This window comes from Petromyzon marinus, chromosome 33 (assembly GCF_048934315.1).
Source record: "Petromyzon marinus isolate PM22_M1 ecotype Great Lakes invasive population chromosome 33, UKy_Petmar_22M1.pri1.0, whole genome shotgun sequence".
Taxonomy (NCBI): Eukaryota; Metazoa; Chordata; class Hyperoartia; order Petromyzontiformes; family Petromyzontidae; genus Petromyzon; species Petromyzon marinus.
The window spans coordinates 4257732-4276893 of record NC_133699.1 but is presented as its reverse complement, the minus strand read 5'-3'; the positions used below and the strand labels follow the sequence as shown (position 1 = coordinate 4276893).

Sequence of the window (19162 nt, the reverse complement as noted above, 5' to 3'; positions counted from 1 at the left end):
CAGCGCGGCAGCGGCGAACACTGGAGGTGTGCATATCAGGGGGAGGGGGGGTGGGACCGCAGAGACCGCGGGCCGTAATCGAACCGCGACTTCGTTGTGTACGGCCCACGTGATGCATTCAACCACTGAACTCCGGTGGCCGGGTTCGTAGTGCAGCACCCCGCCGATCACTGCGGACATCGCTCCACTCCCCTGCGTCGTTAAAATCTCGAGTTTTGCAATCCGCCGTGCTCGCCTCGACTGTATCTTGCACGTTAGACTTATGCGTGCGTGTCCGTTGGACTTCTTTCGCACCGTACGTAGGCCAAGCGCGCTTAATCGGACAGGTGATGCCGAACCGCTCCGGGAAACGCCCGCGTGTCGTAGCCGCACACTAATCGGGTACTAGAGGGGGGAGGTATTTTAGACGAGACAAAGACGGTTTTAATGTGTATATATATTAGCGTGCTCTGTAAAGGTGAACTCTCGTTACGTTTCGCGTTAATATTGGACAAAGGTAAAGGTGTGTGTGTGTGTGTGTGTTCATTTGTGGTCCGCCAAAGATTTCAAGGGCTTGTTTGGCCCTCGATAAGGGATGGGTTCATCAGCCTTGGTATATAAGTTGTCATTCATCATCGGCCATGATCAATCCACTACTGGATGGAGGCTTCCTCAAGCCGCTGATGCCACCTTTCACTGTCTTTGCGATGAATCCTAAAAAAACTGTTTTTTTTTACCAGGTAAGGCCCACTGAGCTATATAGCTCTTTTTCAAAAGCCACCTGGCAACAAATCATAGCTCGATGGAGTGGCTTATCATGTGGCAATGTATAGCAACCACATACTCTAAACGCACGTTTCTAAATGTGGGGGGGGGGGGGGGGTAGGGGGAGGAACCGGAGGACCCGGAGAAACATCCACGCGAGCACGTGGAGAGAGGCACATACACTCAATATGTACAGGCGTCAGGGTAGGGATCGAACCCACGACCTCCTGTATACCAGGCGAGGTAGTCAACGCCACCGTGACACCCCCAAATTCCATCCAGCACCTGCACGCGAGCTGATTTCATTGCTCCATCTCCGCGTCGGCGGTGACTCCCCCTCTCGGCCGGGTTCCATTCCTTGGCTGCCACTCCGTTATTAGGCTCTTCCTGCCCTCCATCCATCAACCCCCTGACAGCCGCGACGCTTCTCGCGTCGCTTCGCGAGATCCGACGTCAAATGGGGTCCCCCACTCTTGGGTAATTTGGTCGCGAGGTCACAGGGTGGTGAACGACGTTGCTTAAATGTTGCCAACTCCACCGATAGTGTAGGTTCGATGATTGATGAGGCAATGCATTATTGACGGTCGCTCGATCAGAAGAGGTCATTATCTATACATGTATATTTAACACCTTGGTGAAAAACTCATTATTCTCATTATATTGCTAACACACATTATGACATTATATAATAAGAATAAGAATGATGATGATGATGATGATATCAACGACTCAGAGTCGCGAGGAGCAGGAACCACAGACGAGCGAGGATCCACGCGGCGAGGAGCCGGCGCCACTGACAAATGCCCAAGCTCTGCGATCCTCAATATATTAAGGTGGTATCGGACAATTAATCAGCGTTTTCACGTCGGAGGAAAAAGAAACGCCAGGTTTAAAATGTTTTAATTATTATTCTGGACGGAAGCTAGTAATAAGCTAGTAATGACTCACACAAGTTCGGTCTGAATTACATTTCCTTACCATTATTTCACATTCTAACACGGTGGCTGCCTATCGAGCAAAGACGGGCACTGCATCGCGCACTGTCAGGTGCACTTCTGCGACCGTCTGGAACGCTCTTCCTCACGGTATTAGGAAGCCACTTGGTGCTGTGCAATTTTAAATCCTCTAGCTTTACGAACTCATTTTTTAGAAAACAATGTTTGTGTTTAGTTTGTTGGCCTTACCCCCGGCGCGCCTCCGACTAAGGCGGTTGGCTGTGTACGGTGCGAACGAAGTTCTACATGCATACAGACGTGTGCCAAGGTATTTGAAGCGATGCAGCCATGACAAATCCTCGATTGATCAATGTTCATCGATTCACTGAGGCTAATGATCTAACGCTGTCGGCAGAGGGCAGTGCAAGTTTCAAACAAGTCGCACGAACGCGTAAAGTTGAGGCACGCAGCCATTTGTGCTTCGTGCAAAAAGGACACATCCTGGCGAACTGATTTGTGGCTCCCCTTGTCTGAGATCACCGTCAAATTGGCAATTGGAGCGAATGTGACACCGAATGACAGCTGCCGCTGCAATGATGCAGTGGGAGACAGAACGTGGACCGGTTGAGTATGATGACGATGATGACAAAGTACAGGGTGTTCTAAAAAAATGTTTTACACTTCTGAGAATTTGCAACAATAGCGATCGGCCCATACAAGTTTTTTGGAAAAAAAATAAATACTCTGTAAATATATAACTGTTAATAGCCACCAGAATCACAACGCATCTGACTTACAACTTATACCGGGCATTACAATGATGCTCAGCAGTAGATTCTCTATTTATTTTAGCCTTGTAGACTCCCTCCGTCTCCCGATGACATCTGGCACTGTCATCGGGAGACGAACGCTTGCGTTGCGATCGAAACGTCGTAGTTTTTTGTTGTTATTTTTTGTTATTTTCTTTGAACCTATCTACGTGACTTTACCGAAAGACCCAACAATATGAATTTTTGCAGTCACGAAATCTGTAAGTCTTGATGTTGCTATTAGTTAAATAATTTGGGAGCAATGTTTCACATTCAGAATCGGAATATTGATTTGCACTAGAGGAATCCGATAAGCTATGAAGCTCCCCCCCCCCCCCAAAAAAAAAGACGTCCAGTCGTTTCACAGATGTGCACGCGCGGACCGTGGCTCCGACACGACATTGGTCTTCTCCTGTCGGAACGCCGCCACGGGGATCTTCAACGTCCACAGCGCAACAGGTGGCGCGTCACGTTGCGTGGTTGATGACGCCCCGCAGACGCGCTGCCGCCCAGCCACGTTCACCTTCACGCCGAACCAGGCCACCACGGCGAGCGGTTCAATTAATCGATCCTATCCGTGTGGTTCGAGCGAGTCCGTCCGTCTGTCTGCTCCATCTTGTCCTGCATTCGCCAAAGCTACAGCTTGCGTAGACGAGATGTCCCAATGATTCGGTGGGACGCCGTGTCTCATTCGTATCTAATCCGTCTCTCGAGACGAAAATTAAGTCAATTGTTACACGGCCTCACGCCCTCCTGGGAGTGCGTGATATCAGCAGCGTTGATTCAGTGCAAGCAAAGCCCTGGAACCGCTCTCGACATCCAGTGTCTCATCGCCAGAGTCAGGCTTGCGAACGTCTTGCGTGCGGTTTGCATGCGTTGTACATGCGAGACAAAGATCCCCCCGTACAGCCTTAACAGACTGTTGAGGCAAGTGCCGTTAGCGAGTAGCAGCACCTATGAAGGCCGGCACGGCACGCGAGGGGGTGGGTGACCAACACCACGCCCGGCCGCCTTTGTCTCCCCAGTGGCGATGTTTACACGCAGCAGCAGGTACTCATTTGAGGTTGAGTCGACCTAGAGGAGGCCCAGGACCGGTTCAGATAATCGTCGCTGGTGTTGGTGGCCGTGAGCGGGAAATCGAACTCTGGGTCGCTGTGTTCGTAGCGCAGCGCGCTAACCACTGCGCCACCGCTCCCCCCCCCCCCCCCCCACGCGTACATAGGTCATTAATGCACGCTCAATTCGATGCATTATCGCGAGCGTTAATAATCGATTTTATTCGAATCGATTAATCGTTTACAATCTCACGAGATCGTAAGAGCCATCGTGCCGGAATCGCCAACGGGCATGAAGTTTTCGCCAGAGAGTCGAACGGAAAAATGAACAATTTTATTATTCTCCAATATGATTAATATTATTCGTTTAATACAATATATCGGCCCGTGCAAGACGGCCGAATGACAGAACACGCCCGAGCAAACCGCCATGGAACGGAGATGGAGCGAGATTAATTGTGGCGGTGGCATTTGCAGAATCAAAAAGCAGAATATTAATACTGGAGGAATCCGATGAGCTATGAAGCTCTTTTTCACAGGCGTCCAGTAGGGGGCGGGTCAGAACGTTGCAACAACTTGCAAGACCGCGAGAGACCTGGCGACGGAGTGCTTTCATCCAGCAGTCGATAGACCATGATTGATGATGGTGATGAATCGTAAAATATGAAGGTTGGTAAATTAGCCATATTCTTGTTGGTTAATATCAAGGATGGTGTTGAGTATTTGGGGGGGGGGGGTGGTGCAGCGGTTGGCGAACTTTGCTCTGAACCTTGCAACGGGAGTTCGATTCCCGACCACGGTCAACGTAAGGTCACGGGCGCGTGGCAACGACATCAAAGACAAAGATCCCCCGTATAGCCTTAACAGACTGTAGGGGCAAGTGCTGTTAGCGAGCACTTATGAAGGCCGGAACGGTACACGAGGGGGTGAGTGGCCAGCACCACGCCCGACCGCCTTTGTCTCCCCCCGTGGCGATGTTTACACATCGCACGAGGTACTCATTTGAGGCTGAGTCGACCTATGGGAGGCCCAGGACCGGTTCAGACAATCGTCACTGAGTGTTGGCTGAGAGCGGGAATCGAACCCGGGTCGCCAGGTTCGTAGCGCAGCGCGCTAACCGCTCCACTACCGACATCACTGACACACAGACACACGCACATACAGCCACACACACAGACCGGTGGGGGTGGAGGGGGGACGTGGGGGGCAGGCATCTCGAGCGCTGGAGAGATCAGTTTAGGGGGTACATTTGGAGGTGGTCTCGAGTTCACCAAACACTTTGGACCAAAACATTCAGCCTCAAAGATCGACGACACCACGTGACTCGACAACCCCCATTATCTTGAAAACTGGCGTGCTGCGAATGAGGACCATCGCCCGAAACGTCGCCTACTGTTTTTCTTTACCTCTTTAAGGTCGCAATGTTGTTGTCACTGACAGAATGCGAGTGGGTGTTGCTTATGCTATTGTCGTTAATTGTGCTTTTGCACCGCCGCCAACGCAGTGGCAATGGACGGCAACAATGAATTGCCTCACTTGTTGGGTTGCATTTCGCTGCAAGCGCACAGTGTTACACGTAGGGCCCTCCTTGTCAATCCACTGCTGGATGAGAGAGAGGTGCGTTACTCGACCCATACTTCGCCACGCCGGTCAGCGCGGGTTTCGGTGGAAGGCGGGGAGCGCAGTGCAGCACATCGCCGTGCAGGCAGAGCTCGCTTAGCGCTCAGGATGCGTTCCCGGAGCGGTGAACGCGAATCGAATCGGCGCTAGAAGGGACTCATCATTACCCATCGCATCTCGCGCCACTGCGCTCTCCCGCACACCGCGCAGCCCCACGACAGTATACATAATACTCTACAGACAGTATAACCAGGCCTTAGTTTTCACACCGAATATTTTACGCAATCGCTGGAGCACCCGGGAAGGCACGTGCTCATCGGACGTGCTTCATCGCACACCTCCGATCGGCGCGCTCGGCTGCGTCCGTGCGCGGAGGGAAGTTCACCGCGCGGCACGTGCGTAAGCCGGAAATATGTTCGCAGTCGAATTTGCGATCAGCCGCGATTCGACCGCTGACAATCGCAGCGATGCACGCAGCGATGCACGCAGCGCTCCGCCGTTGCTGACGCGCGATGCCCGGGCTTGACCACCTGAACGTGAAATTGGAGCCGTCGCTCTCCGCGTCTGCGCCGGCAGCCGTGCGAAATAAGAAGGAGGAGGAGGAGAAGGAGAGGACTGACGATCGACCGAAGATCGAACGATCGCTCTCTCGGATCTCGTCGACGACACCAGCAGCCGCCATTTCAGGAACCCAGTTCGAGCAAATTCGCCGACAGCGAGTAGAGCAGCGACTCCGTCGAGGGCGGAAAGAGATCCGCGTAGCTGTGCTGTCCGTTCAGCGCTCCGTCTCCAAACGCGAGGTCCGGACCCCCGTGCTGCTGAGCATGGGGCAGCGGCGGCAGCGGCGGCGGAGGTGACAGCATGGCCATGCAGCTCAGCGGCGGGGGGTGTGGACCCTGCGGGTCCCCTTCGTCCAAGGGGCCTCCTCCGTGGCCGTCGCCCTCGTGGCCCGACGCGGCCATGAGCGCGTAGCCTTCCCTCTCCAGGGCCGCCGCGGCCGCCGCCAGACCGTCGTGGTGTCCGCGCGAGTGGAAGGGCCCCGCCGCCTCCCGGTGCGAGAGCGGCGACTGGCACGGGGTGGAACCCTCCTCGTCCTCCGTGCCCGACAGGGAGCCGCCACCGGCCGAGCGCGCGACGACTCCTCCCGCAGCCACGGTCGACGCGGCTGCGCTGGCGGTGGTGGTCGTAGTGGTGGTGGTGGCGGCGGCGGTGGTGGTGGTGGTGTTCCCGGGGGGTCGTGCCGTGCCGTCCCCGTCCGCGTTGTCGCTGCCGTCTCTGTAACGAAGCCGCACGGCGCGCGGGAGTTGTTAGCGAGAGTTTGGAGAGGGAGAGTTGGAGAGAGAGTTGGAGGGAGAGTTGGAGAGAGAGAGAGAGAGAGAGCCGCGTTGGTTGAGTCGGCAAACTTGCTGCTCCGGAGCCGCCTGCGACTCTTTAAGGGCCGCTTCGTGACCGCTGTTTTATTAAGGACCACCGCCGTCCCGTATTCACCACCACAGTGCATTGAAATACAGAGTTGTTTTTTGTTTACTGAATTCGAAACAAATGCCTCTTCTTGTTACTCGAGAACGCATTGAGAACGCAAGAAATTGGGTCGTCTTTCGAAGCGATCGTCAAGTCGAATCGTGAGTCGACAGCACGAGGATGATGAGCGGCGCAGTGCTGCGATAAAAAAAAAACTCGCGACAACTCCGCGTGGGACCCTCGGCAGATGGACAGGGAGAGGCAGACGGACAGACAGCGAGACACGGAGAGAGAGAGAGAAGTTGACAGACACCGACACACTTTTGGGGGAGCACTTAACAAGGGGGAGGGGGGGGCTGTCGATGTCCGTACAACAGCACTTGGGGGAACAACTCGGTGCCTCTAGGGGGCAGTAGAGGGCATCGGCGTCTTTTGAGTTCCATCTGTGTGGAGTTAATCACACGATAGATTAGTGGCGGGGCTTTAGTGGGTGGGTGGGTGGGTATACGCGTGGCTTAGTGTGTGGGTGAGTAAATGGGTGGGTGAGTGTGTGGGTGGGCTAATGGGTGTGTTGCTGTGCAGGGTGGGTTAGTCAGAGGGATGGGTAAACGCGTGGGTTATTCATTTGGTAGGTAATGGGTGGCTGAGTGTTTGGGTAAATAAGCACGTTATTCTGTGGGCCGTCTGATAGGCTGTTGTGTGGGTCTGTGGGTAGATTAACATGTAGGTTAACAATTGTATTACTTGGTGACATGGGGTGTGGATGGGTCAGTGTGTGTGTGTGTCAAAGTGCGGGTTTGTGAAGGGGTGTGCGGGTTTATTGTGTAGTCGATGAGTGGGTGACGTAGTGTGTGTGTGTATTATAGTGTGTAGGGAGCAGTAGTGTAGCGGTTAGCGCGCTCCGCTACGAACCCAACCACCTTGTATTTCGATTCCCGCTTACGGCAAAACCAGTAACGATTACCTGAACCGGTTCTGGGCCCCTCCTAGGTCGGCTCAGACTCAAATTAGTATCTGGGACGGTGTGTAAAACATCGCCACTCGAGATACAAAGGCGGCCGGGCGTGGTGCTGGCCACCCACCCGTTCGTGTGCCGTGCCGGCCTTCATAGGTGCTGCTACCCGCTAACGGCACTTGCCCCAACAGTCTGTTCAGGCTATACGGGGGGGATCTTTGTCTCGCATGTACAACGCATGCAAACCGCACGCAAGACGTTCGCAAGCCTGACTCTGGCGATGAGACACTGGATGTCGAGAGCCGTTCCAGAGTTTTGCTTGCACTGAATCAACGCTGCTGATATCACGCACTCCCAGGAGGCCGTGCGGCCGATGGGTCGTGTCACAGTTGATTTAATTTTCCTCTGGAGAGACGGATTAGACACGAATGAGACACAGCGTCCCCCCGGAATCTATGGGACGTCCCGTCTACGCAAGCTGTAGCTATGTGTGTGAGCTAGTGTGTGTGTGGAGTTCGTCGGTCAGTGTGTGTAGGTAGTGTGCGCGTTGATGGATGAGGCAGAAGGATGACTTTTTTTTCGGGTGAGCTCGTGCGTAGATGCGCGGTGGTCACAATTGCGCATGATGGTTTTAATGCTTTCATCCAGGAGCGCGTTACTTCAAGTCTCAATGTCAGGGGGTCCTGTCATACGGATGTTTGGCCCAATTCCATTCACGAGGTTTGTTTGTGACGAAGGCTGAGTACCCCGCGGAGAAACCCCACAACGCAGTCGAGGGGGTAAGCACGAGTTGAAACTATTCACACCTAGCAGCAAAGCCGTCCCTCGGGTACAGGGCGAATCGGGGCGACCGCCTCAGGCCCCGCGCTTTGGGGGGGGGGGGGGGGGGCCCTGCGCTTTGACGTTACGGTGTCATTTGACCATACTTCACCACCGCACACAGTTTCGGAAAATTGCCGACCCCTCTGTGACTCTTTACGGACCGCTTCCGTGACGTTAAATATTATATATACGTTATATATACGTTATATGTACGTTATATTACGTTATATATACGTTATATGTACGTTATATTACGTTATATATACGTTATATATTAAGTATCATCCCGTATTGCGGCTCTTAAAATATTTCAACAAAAATAGTTTTATTTTGATTTAAAGCTTTCGTGACTGCAGGGATTCATATTCTTGGTTCTTTCGGTAAAGTCACGTAGAAGGGAAACAATAAAATAATAAAAATATAAAACAATAACATTATCACGACGTTTCGACTGCAACACAAGCAATCATCATCAGGTGTGAAAACCCACAGCAAGAAAATTTTCAAATTTCAAATTTTCTTGCTGTGGTTCTTTCGGTAAAGTCACGTAGAAAGGAAACAATAAAATAATAAAAATATAAAACAATAACATTATCACGACGTTTCGACTGCAACACAAGCAATCATCATCAGGTGTGAAAAACCACAGCAAGAAAATTTTCAAATTTCAAATTTTCTTGCTGTGGTTTTCACACCTGATGATGATTGCTTGTGTTGCATTCGAAACGTCGTGATAATGTTATTGTTTTATATTTTAATTATTTTATTGTTTCCCTTCTACGTGACTTTACCGAAAGAACCAAAAATAGTTTACCGAATTCGATAAAAAAAAAGATTTACTCTTCGTGTTATTTTACTTGCCCTGGTGTAGAACATTATCCTGCTAAAAGTGTGTTGTTGTTGTTTTGCTTACGAAAACTCAGGTGGGTGGTTGGGTGACGTGGCAATTCCTGCTGTCTCCCGAGGGGACTAATTATAGTCGCCGTGTGAGTTGCGAGCGACGTGCTCCCTGTTGATCCGCGTCTATACGGGGTCATCTATAAGCGTGCACTGAGCTGTGGAGTCTTGTGGATGTGGGGGGGGGGTGGTGGGGGGAGTTGGGGTGGGGGCTGGGAGAGGGAAGACGAGTGATGTGGGGGTAAGGGAACCCCCACCCCGCCCTCTGAGTGAGAGTCCCTCGTTGTCTCCATCAGGATTTTCCCCGTGTGCTCGCGAGCCGTTGCCATAGCGTCCGTCCCCATGTTTACCAGTCTTCCCCGTTGCGCGCCGCACGCGTCCGATGATTGCTAAACACGCTCCTCGCCGTCCCCACGTGACGTTCTATAAGGGCTCATTCAGTGTCTCGTCCACAACCACGTTTACTAAAATCATTGCTGGTGAACTGCCAGATATAGATAAGTCGTATTGATATTACGTTAGATCGTGTGTGGTGTACACACGTGTGTGTCCATGTGGTGTACACACATGTGTGTGTGGTGTATACACGTGTGTCTGTGGTGTATACACGTGTGTGTGTGGTGTACACACGTGTGTGTGGTGTACACACGTGTGTGTGGTGTACACACGTGTGTGTGTGGTGTACACACGTGTGCGTGGTGTACACACGTGTGTGTGTGTGGTGTATACACGTGTGTGTGTGTGGTGTACACACGTGTGTGTGGTGTATACACGTGTGTGTGCGTGGTGTATACACACGTTTTGTGTGTGGTGTACACACGTGTGTGTCCATGTGGTGTACACACGTGTGTGTGTGGTGTATACACGTGTGTGTGCGTGGTGTATACACGTGTGTGTGTGTGGTGTACAAACGTGTGTGCGTGGTGTACACGTGTGTGTGTGTGGTGTACACACACGTATGTGTGTGCGTGTGTGGTGTACCGAGTTGGCACAGTCGGTCAACCCATGGCAACCTGGATCTGTCTCGTGACCTCCAGCGAGCAGCGAGCCTTCCACACTTCACGTGGCCTCAAGGTGCACCTAGCCTGGCACAAGCGCTGTGGTGGACGTCACCGCCACTTGGTGGCGAATGGCAACAGTCGCTGTTGTTAGTGTACACGTGCGTGTACAAAGATAAAGACACAAATCCGCCGAATAGCCTGAACAGAATGTTGGGGCAAGTGCTGTTAGCGAGCACCTATGAACGCCGTCACGGCACACGAGCGGGTGGGTGGCCAACACCACGCCCGGCCGCCTTTGTCTCCCCAGTAACGATGTTTACACACCGCATCAGGCACTCATTCGAGGCTGTGCCGACCGAGAGGAGGCCCAGAACCGGTTCAGATAATCATCACTGGTGTTGGCCGTGAGCGGGAATCGAACTGGAATCCCCGGGTTCCTAGCACAGCGCGCTAACCCCGCCACTACCGCCTCCCCACACGCGCGCACGCGCTTGCTGGTGGCGAACCCCACGACCTAAGATCGACTGGCGACCACTGCTAAAAGCGTCGTCGGCGAGTGATATCCGATCCGTTGCTGAGCGTCCTCGCCCCCCCTGCTGCTTAGCTCGAGCTCCCCAATTTTGTTCTCCACAATGACCAAAGCGCGCTTTACGGGTGTGTGTGTGTGTGTGGGTGGTTTTTTTGTGTGTGGGCGAATTCCGACGTTAAAGACCCTTTTTGTGGGTGGGAAGTCATCATTCGCAGGAGGAGAGCAACGCCTTCCGACGGCGTTTCGATACCCTCTAATGCCGCAATCTTTCCCAGAATCTCAATGTTATTATCAACGATGGTAACTGTCTTTATTTAACCACAGACCAAGTGTCGATTAGAGGAGCGGTATGATTTCTACGCATTTCACTTGATTGATGGTCGATGATGATGATTATGATGGTTGCTGTTGCTGTTGATGATGGTTCTTGTTGTTGTGACCGCTTGCCATTCATGATTCTCATGATGATTCTGATGACGGGAAAAAAGCAATGCATTCATGCACGGCCTCGATGAGAATGCAGCGGCACGAGTTCTGACGAAAAACTAGAGAGAGAGAGAGCACTCAAATAACAGCCATTGGCTGTTAGTCGGTCAAATAGTTGATTTTAAATAATTCTATTGGTTTTCAAGTCGTCGAATGGTCTGGCAGCTGTATACATGTCTTCCCATGCTTTGAAGATATGAACCAACAAGAACCCTCAGATCCCCTGGTTCCGGTCTTTGAGTCGTCCCAGAGGCCAGGACCAAAGTCTAGGAGTAGCAGCGGCTTTGAATGTGGACGGTCTTCGACTGTGGAACAGCCTGCCAGGGGATCTGGGGGCTTCAGAATCATTAAGCACTTTTAGAATGAATCTGAAAACTTACTTTTTTTTAAACTTGCTTTTAATTATAATTTTCTTAATGCGTTATTCGCATCATGCCTTTGCTAGAAATTTGTAACAACGTGATTTTATTTGGCCTACAATTTCACTTTTATTGTTAATGCCTGCACAGCACTGTGCATTGCATTTTTTTGCACGAATAGTGAGATAGAAAAAAAGTTTGATTGATCGTGGATGACGATAATAATCATGATATTTGTTGTTGCTGCTGATGATGATGACGCTGACTAAATCAATCACGAGGTGCGTCTAGACCGGGGGGGGGGGGGGGTGGGCGTCGCAAACCAAAATAAAACAAGAGGAGCCATTTTTTCCCCTCTCCAAATTCTGTATATATAAAAAAAACTTTAATATTTCAAGAGCCGCAATGCACTGCGTGCTGAATACGAGACGGTGGTCATTAATAAATAACGTCACGGAAGAAGTCCGGAGTCGCAGGTTGCCGACCCCTAGTGTAAACCAAGTCGAACGCCACACACGGGCAACCGAATTGGAATTAGATCGCGCTCCACATTTGGCAAGCTGTCTTTTGCGGTAGCCCAGGATTGGAGGCCCTTATCCAGCAGTGGAATGACAACTGAGCTGTACTGTGCATGGCCCACTTTGCCTACTGCCGTCTACGTACCTCCAATTAGCACGGGTGGCTACGTACGGTGCATTTTAATGAGGGAAATAAGTATTTGACCCCCTCTCAATCAGAAATATTTCTGGCTCTCAGGTGTCTTTTATACAGGTAACGAGCTGAGATTAGGAGCACACTCTTAAAGGGCATGCTCCTGATCTCAGCTTGTTATCTGTATAAAAGACACCTGTCCACAGAAGCAATCAATCAATCAGATTCCAAACTCTCCACCATGGCCAAGACCAAAGAGCTCTCCAAGGATGTCAGGGACAAGATTGTAGACCTACACAAGGCTGGAATGGGCTACAAGAACATTGCCAAGCCGCTTGGTGAGAAGGTGACAACAGTTGGTGCGATTATTCGCAAATAGGAGAAACACAAAAGAACTGTCCCCTCGGCCTGGGGCTCCATGCAAGATCTCACCTCGTGGAGTTGCAATGATCATGAGAACGGTGAGGAATCAGCCCAGAACTACACGGGAGGATCTTGTCAATGATCAAGGCAGCTGGGACCATAGTCACCAAGAAAACAATTGGTAACACACTACGCCGTGAAGGACTTAAATCCTGCAGTGCCCGCAAGGTCCCCCTGCTCAAGAAAGCACATGTACATGCCCGTCTGAAGTTTTCCAATGAACATCTGAATCATTCAGAGGACAACTGGGTCAAAGTGTTGTGGTCAGATGAGACCAAAATGGAGCTATTTGGCATCAACTCAACTCGCCGTGTTTGGAGGAGGAGAAATGCTGCCTATGACCCCAAGAACACCATCCCCACCGTCAAACATGGAGGTGGAAATATTATGCTTAGGGGGTGTTTTTCTGCTAAGGGGACAGGACAACTTCACCGCATCAAAGGGACAATGGACGGGGCCATGTACCGTCAAATCTTGGGTGAGAACCTCCTTCCCTCAGCCAGGGCATTGAAAATGGGTCGTGGATGGGTATTCCAGCATGATAATGACCCAAAACACACGGCCAAGGCAACAAAGGAGTGGCTCAAGAAGAAGCACATTAAGGTCCTGGGGTGGCCTAGCCAGTCTCCAGACCTTAATCCCATATAAAATATGTGGAGGGAGCTGAAGGTTCGAGTTGCCAAACGTCAGCCTCGAAACCTTAATGATTTGGAGAAGATCTGCAAAGAGGAGTGGGACAAAATCCCTCCTGAGATGTGTGCAAACCTGGTGGCCAACTACAAGAAACGTCTGACCTCTGTGATTGCCAACAAGGGTTTTGCCACCAAGTATTAGTCATGTTTTGCATAGGGGTCAAAGACTTATTTCCCTCATTAAAATGCAAATGAATGTATACAATTTTTACATGCGTTTTTCTGGATTTTTGTTGTTATTCTGTCTCTCACTGTTCAAATAAACCTACCATTAAAATTATAGACTGATCATTTATTTGTCAGTGGGCAAACGTACAAAATCAGCAGGGTATCAAATACTTTTTCCCTCACTTTATATGCGGGCTACCCTGTAATCCTGTAAGGACGTGTGTGTTGTGGGGGAGCGGTGGCGCAGTGGTTAACGCGCTGCGCTACGAACCCGGCGCCCCGAATTCGATTCAACCTCACGACCAACATCGGTGACGAATATCTGGTGGGCCTCAAATGAGTACCTGGTGCGGTGCGTAAAAACATCGCCGCTGGGGAGGCAAAGGCGGCTGGGCGTGGTGCTGGCCACCCACCCCCTCGTGTGCCGTTAAGTCCTTCAGAGGTGCTCCTCGCGAACAGCACTTGACCCAACAGTCTGTTAAGGCTATACGGGTGATCTTTGTCTTGCATATGTATGTCAGCGCGTGCGTATGAATAGCTCCTCTGCCCCCTCCCATGACGCCGTGCGTTTAGCGATTTCCGGTTGCTCTCTCCCAGAAGATTTTCTCAAATTCCTTCACCGGCAGAGGCTCGAGCGTCTGTCACCTGCGCTCCGTCTGTCACCTGCGCTCCATCGAGTATGCGTCTAGTTGGGTGCTTCGCTGTCGTGTTGTTGTTGCTGGTGGTGGTGGTGCTCCTGGTGGGAGAGGTTGGCGCAGCTTGGAGCTTAGTTGGCTGCGTAGATGGTGGAAGCGAATTGAATAATAATCATACTCATCGTCATCAGCAGCAGCAGCCATCATTAATTCACTGATGGATGAAGACCCCCCATGTGATCACATTTCGCAGTGGTTCCCATTTCTAGCACCGCCTTCATCTGACTTCACCTAAATCCTTCCCCTCCCTCCCCCGCCTCGCCACCCCTCCACAAACCATCTTCCACCCCCACCACCCCCTCGCCTCCAACCACCCGTACCCCCTTACCAACCTACCGATATGGACCCTATACACGTGAAACCCGCAAACTGTGGCCATGTAATTATACCCAGGCATGTCAGATCAACAGGGCACCGGGCCCTGGCCTAGCCACGTGTGTCCCTGCTATGCGCTCTGCCTGTCACTGCTATGCGATGTCTCTGCTATGCGCTCTGCCTGTCACTGATATGCGATGTCCCTGCTATGTGCTCCGCCTGTCCCTGCTATGCGCTCCGGCTGTCCCCACTTATGCGTTCCGCCTGGCATAATTGCACAGTCGTCAGTAATAACGTTGGCGCTGTAGTTTCGTGTGCAGACACACACTGTACTCTAGGAGTACAGTATAATGCATTCGTTCTTACAGTGCATGACACTTACGGATTTTTCTATAATACATTTGTATGAAATATATTTATGAAATAATATTTAATCTTCATTATTATTTGCGCAATGACCGATGACCCAATAAAGCCCTCACATATTGCTCAGACGAAATAAATGACGCTGTTGGGAACGTATCCCCCTTTGTACAATGGTATAATGACCCCCTTTAGCGCTGATTCGGTTAGCGCTTACGTCTCCAGGATACGCATCTCGAACGCTGAGCGAGGTATGCCTGTATATAACAGGCAACGTTTCAGGCAATAGCCCTTCGTAATAGCCGATGTTATACACGAGTGAGTTGTAATGTATTAACTCTGCCGATGCACCACTGCCAACTCGGCAGCAGTAGCATCGTCAAACAAATGTATTTTCCAATTAGACCCTGTTTCTTTCGACGGGTTTTGTTAGATCTCGTCTAGCGTTACATTTCACGGCTGTTATCAATTGACCGACTGAACCCGAATTATAATTTTTACAGCCCCCCCCCCCTCTCAATCCACTGCTGGATAGTGGCTTTCTCATACAGTGCGACAGTCATCACACTGCATGTATGTACTATGTTGAACTTATTTCGCACCGTACGTAGCCAACCGCGCTAATCGGAGGTGCATCATGCTACGTGAAATCCCAATTGAGTAATTTGTCGGTAACTTGAGATGTTTGGCCAATGAAATATGATGCTAGTTGCATTGTTTAATTCGCGTTACTAGCTATGCGAGTACAGCAGAGACCCCCAGAGGAAACCCATGCAAAACAGGGGAAGAAGAACGTACACACTCCATACGGACAGGGACGCCCGTGTCGGGAATCAAACCCATGTGGTTTTTTTTCCTGCCGCGAGGCGCGAGTGTCACCACTGCGTCCACACCCCTCCAAGCCCGAGCCCGTCCTGCAGTCGCCTGCGGGCGAGTCTTATTCTCATCCGCAATCGTCAGGTCGGACACGACCACTGCAGCGGTGATTGCGCCTTAAGCCCCCACCCCCCGGCGACAAGGCGCTGGCTCCTCCACCACTGCGGCTGCAGCACCGCGGCGCGTCCGCCAGGCGGCACCGCCACCCACCGCGAGTCGCATCGGTGACAGCATGTTCGGGGTCACGGTTTTGTCTCGCTTAGGTCAAAGGTCACGCGATGCTCCCAAATCAATGCCGCAGGTCCCCGCGGTCCGATTGTGAGGCCCCCACGCTCGACTACGCGCGTCCCAAAAGGTACTCGAGCAGAGCGCCGCTACTGACTGTCACGTACTCGCAACAACCGAGGGGGCTCGTGATCGTATGAATTGTAAATGTTTTCATCTTCGTTTTTAATGGAATAATATTATTATCCTGATTGTGGACGTCGGCGTGATATCATCAGACGAGAGGAAGTTTCCAATCGGTTCTCCGGAAGAGCGTTGCGACCCTCCCTGTTACAGAACCGTCTGCGGAAGTGGATGTGTCAGAGCTGCCGCTGAGAAATCCGCAATCGACCTCTGTTCCACGCAGAGAGAAGGCGTCGCTTATAAAACACGACCACTAGGTATTAGGCGGAGAGTAACGAGGTGAGTGCGGGTTGCGGTGCGTTGTGCTGCGGTATATAAACTAAATAATAATAATAGACATAAGATAAAGATGCGGCCCTGGAAGTGCTTGCTGACGCCACTGCTAGCAGAAAGGGCCTCCACTGGGAGGGAGCTCCAAAAGAGCCCCAGGTGAGAACGTTTGGGCGACTCTTCCACGCTGCTCAAGACGTATTTGCAAGAGGTGGGAGTCCCCACACTTTACCCCACCGCTGGCGATCTGCCGATCATACTGACGTTCGGTGCGTACCCATTTATACACAGCTGTGGGCGGTGGTGGTGGCCGGGTGGTTGGGATTTAAGACACTTTGACGATCCATATTCTTGGTTCTTTCGATAAAGTCACGTTGAAGGGAACCAATAAAATAATATATATGAATCATTGCAGTCACGAAAGCTTTAAATCAAAATTTTGACGATCGTTTTAGCTGCCGCGCCCGGATATCGAATTGAACCGACGACCAACGCGAAAGCCAACATGACAAGTTCCGACGAGCGAATTCTTACACCGCATCGTCATCATCATCATAATCATCACCCCGGGGTGTTTAACACAAAACTAAACAAACGACAGCATCGATCATCCTCCTCCTCCTCACCTGTCCCTCGACTCCGCCGCTCGATCCCTCTGCCGCCGGTTCTTGAACCAGTTGCTGACCTGCGTAGTGGTCAGACCGGTCGCCTGCGCCAGCTCTCGCTTCTCGCGCGGGGACGGGTAGGGGTTGTGCGCGTACCAATCTCTGAGCACTCCCCGAGACCTCTCCTTGAAGCAGTAGCTCGTCTCCTCGCCGTCCCAGATCGTCCGCGGCAGCGGGAACTTGCGTCGGACCCGGTACTTGCCCACGGCTCCCAGCGGTCGTCCGCGCAGGCGCTCCGCCTCCGTGTAGTGCGCCTTGAGCCACAGCTGCTGCAGCTTGGGGTGGTTGCGCGCCGAGAAGGGCTGACTCTCCAGCACGGCGTAAAGCTCCCGAAAGTTGCCCTGGTGGAACGCCACCACCGCCTTGGCCATGAGGATGCTCTCGCTGCGCTGGATTTGCTCGCACGCGGGCAGCGACCAGAGGAAGCGTCCCAGGCGCTCCATGTTGCCGCCCTGCAGAAGCGCCTCGCACACGCACGCGACTTGCTCCTGCGTGAAGCCGAAGGACATTTCGGCGGCAGCGGCGGCGTGAGACGGCATCGGCGTGGGTCGAAGATCTGTGTGTGTGTGTGCGTGTGTGAGGTGGGGGGGGGTGTGGGTTCTTGTGTACGTGTGTGGGTCTCTGTGTGCGTTTGTGGTTGTGCGCGTGTATGTGCTGGTGTGTGTGTGTGTGGGGGGGTTATGTGTGTGTTAGGTATTGATCTGTGTGTGGGTGTGTGTGTGGCTCTGCGCACGCTCGCTAACAGCACCTATCACACCTGTCTTCGTAGACTATACAGAGGAGAGGGATATTTACCCGTGTGCCTGTGCGTCCATGCGTGTGCGCTTGTGTTTGTGTGTGCGTCTCGGTCTCCTTGTATACGTGTGCGTGTGTGTGTGTGATGTCTAGGTGTACCTAGCCTGTCACAAGAGCCGTGGTGACGTCACCCTAACGTATGAGCGAATCGCGACTGTTGTTGTAGAGTGTGGCCGCGTTTCTGTTCCTCTAATCTGGTTTGCCGTCTATACATATAGTTGCATCTACACTTCTATATTGTCTTGTCGCCATATCTGTACGCGTAATTTTATCAATCCGACATCGATGTTCTTCTATCTGTGTCTGCCTGTCTCTAACTCTGCCTATGCATGTATATTTATATTTACTTACCTACCGTACATGTATATTTAAAGCTACCTCTCGGCGTTCACCTATCGATCTCTATATCTCTCCATCCCACGCCTCTATGCTTGGTACGCGCGCGCGCGTCTATCGCTGCACGTGTAGTTGACGGATCTTCTTACTCGCGGCGAGGTGATTCACAAAACAAAAACACAACTTTTAACGCGCGCATCAGCTGCCCCGCAGTTGCGTTGTTTAGGCCTGTGCGCAAACAGAGCAAAGCGCGGCGCTTCCTACCCGGTCCAAAGCCAGTCCCCCCCCACCCCTCCACCCACACCGAACACCCCCCCACTCCCCTCCACTCCCCAATCAACCTCCAGCGCTCCCTCCCCTCCTCAACCCCCTACTTCCACCGCCCCTCGCCTCCCTCCTCACCCCTCCCCTCCAGTCACCTCCACACCTCCCCCCCCCACGCTGTGGGTCCCCGTTTCTATTGAGACGACGTGAAGCTACGAGGAAGTGAGGATGCAGTCGCCGGCTCTGCGAGTCGCTGTGAAGAGATAACGCGGTCGGTGGGACGCGTGCGATTTAGACGAGGAGTCGCGGTGGTGGTGGTGGTGGAGGAGGAGGAGGAGGAGAGGAAGGAGGAGGAGGGAGGGGGGGAGGAGAAGGAGGGAGAGAGGCAGGGAGGGTCGAGGTGTCGGGTTCATTGGAAACTTAACGCCAGGCCACGTGTGTCGGTGTGTGTGTGCGTGCGTGTGTCGCTGTGAGCGCGTGTTCCTGTGTGTGTGTGAGAGCGCGTGTGTGCATGTGTTTCTCTGTGTATGAGAGCGTGTGTTTCTCTGTGTGTGTGCATGTGTTTCTC

General features: G+C 52.2%; 1 protein-coding gene across 1 annotated transcript; it reads right to left on the bottom strand.

Moving 5' to 3' along the window:
• Window positions 1-3862: 3862 nt before the first annotated feature.
• Window positions 3863-18612, bottom strand: LOC116948334 (uncharacterized). The gene is made up of 2 exons (XM_032964906.2): window positions 17161-18612; window positions 3863-6438 (listed from the first exon to the last, which is right to left on the bottom strand). Exons 1-2 carry the CDS (start codon window positions 17736-17738, stop codon window positions 5847-5849), a joined length of 1170 nt encoding a protein of 389 aa, XP_032820797.2. The 5' UTR covers window positions 17739-18612; the 3' UTR covers window positions 3863-5846.
• Window positions 18613-19162: the final 550 nt, after the last annotated feature.

Bases quoted from the DNA above. Each gene is read 5' to 3' on its own strand.
- LOC116948334 (XM_032964906.2), bottom strand. From the start codon at position 17,738: ATGCCGTCTCACGCCGCCGCTGCCGCCGAAATGTCCTTCGGCTTCACG. The intron at 6,439-17,160 runs GTGAGGAGGAGG...GCTTCGTTACAG, and splicing joins GCGGCGGAGTCGAGGGACAG to AGACGGCAGCGACAACGCGG.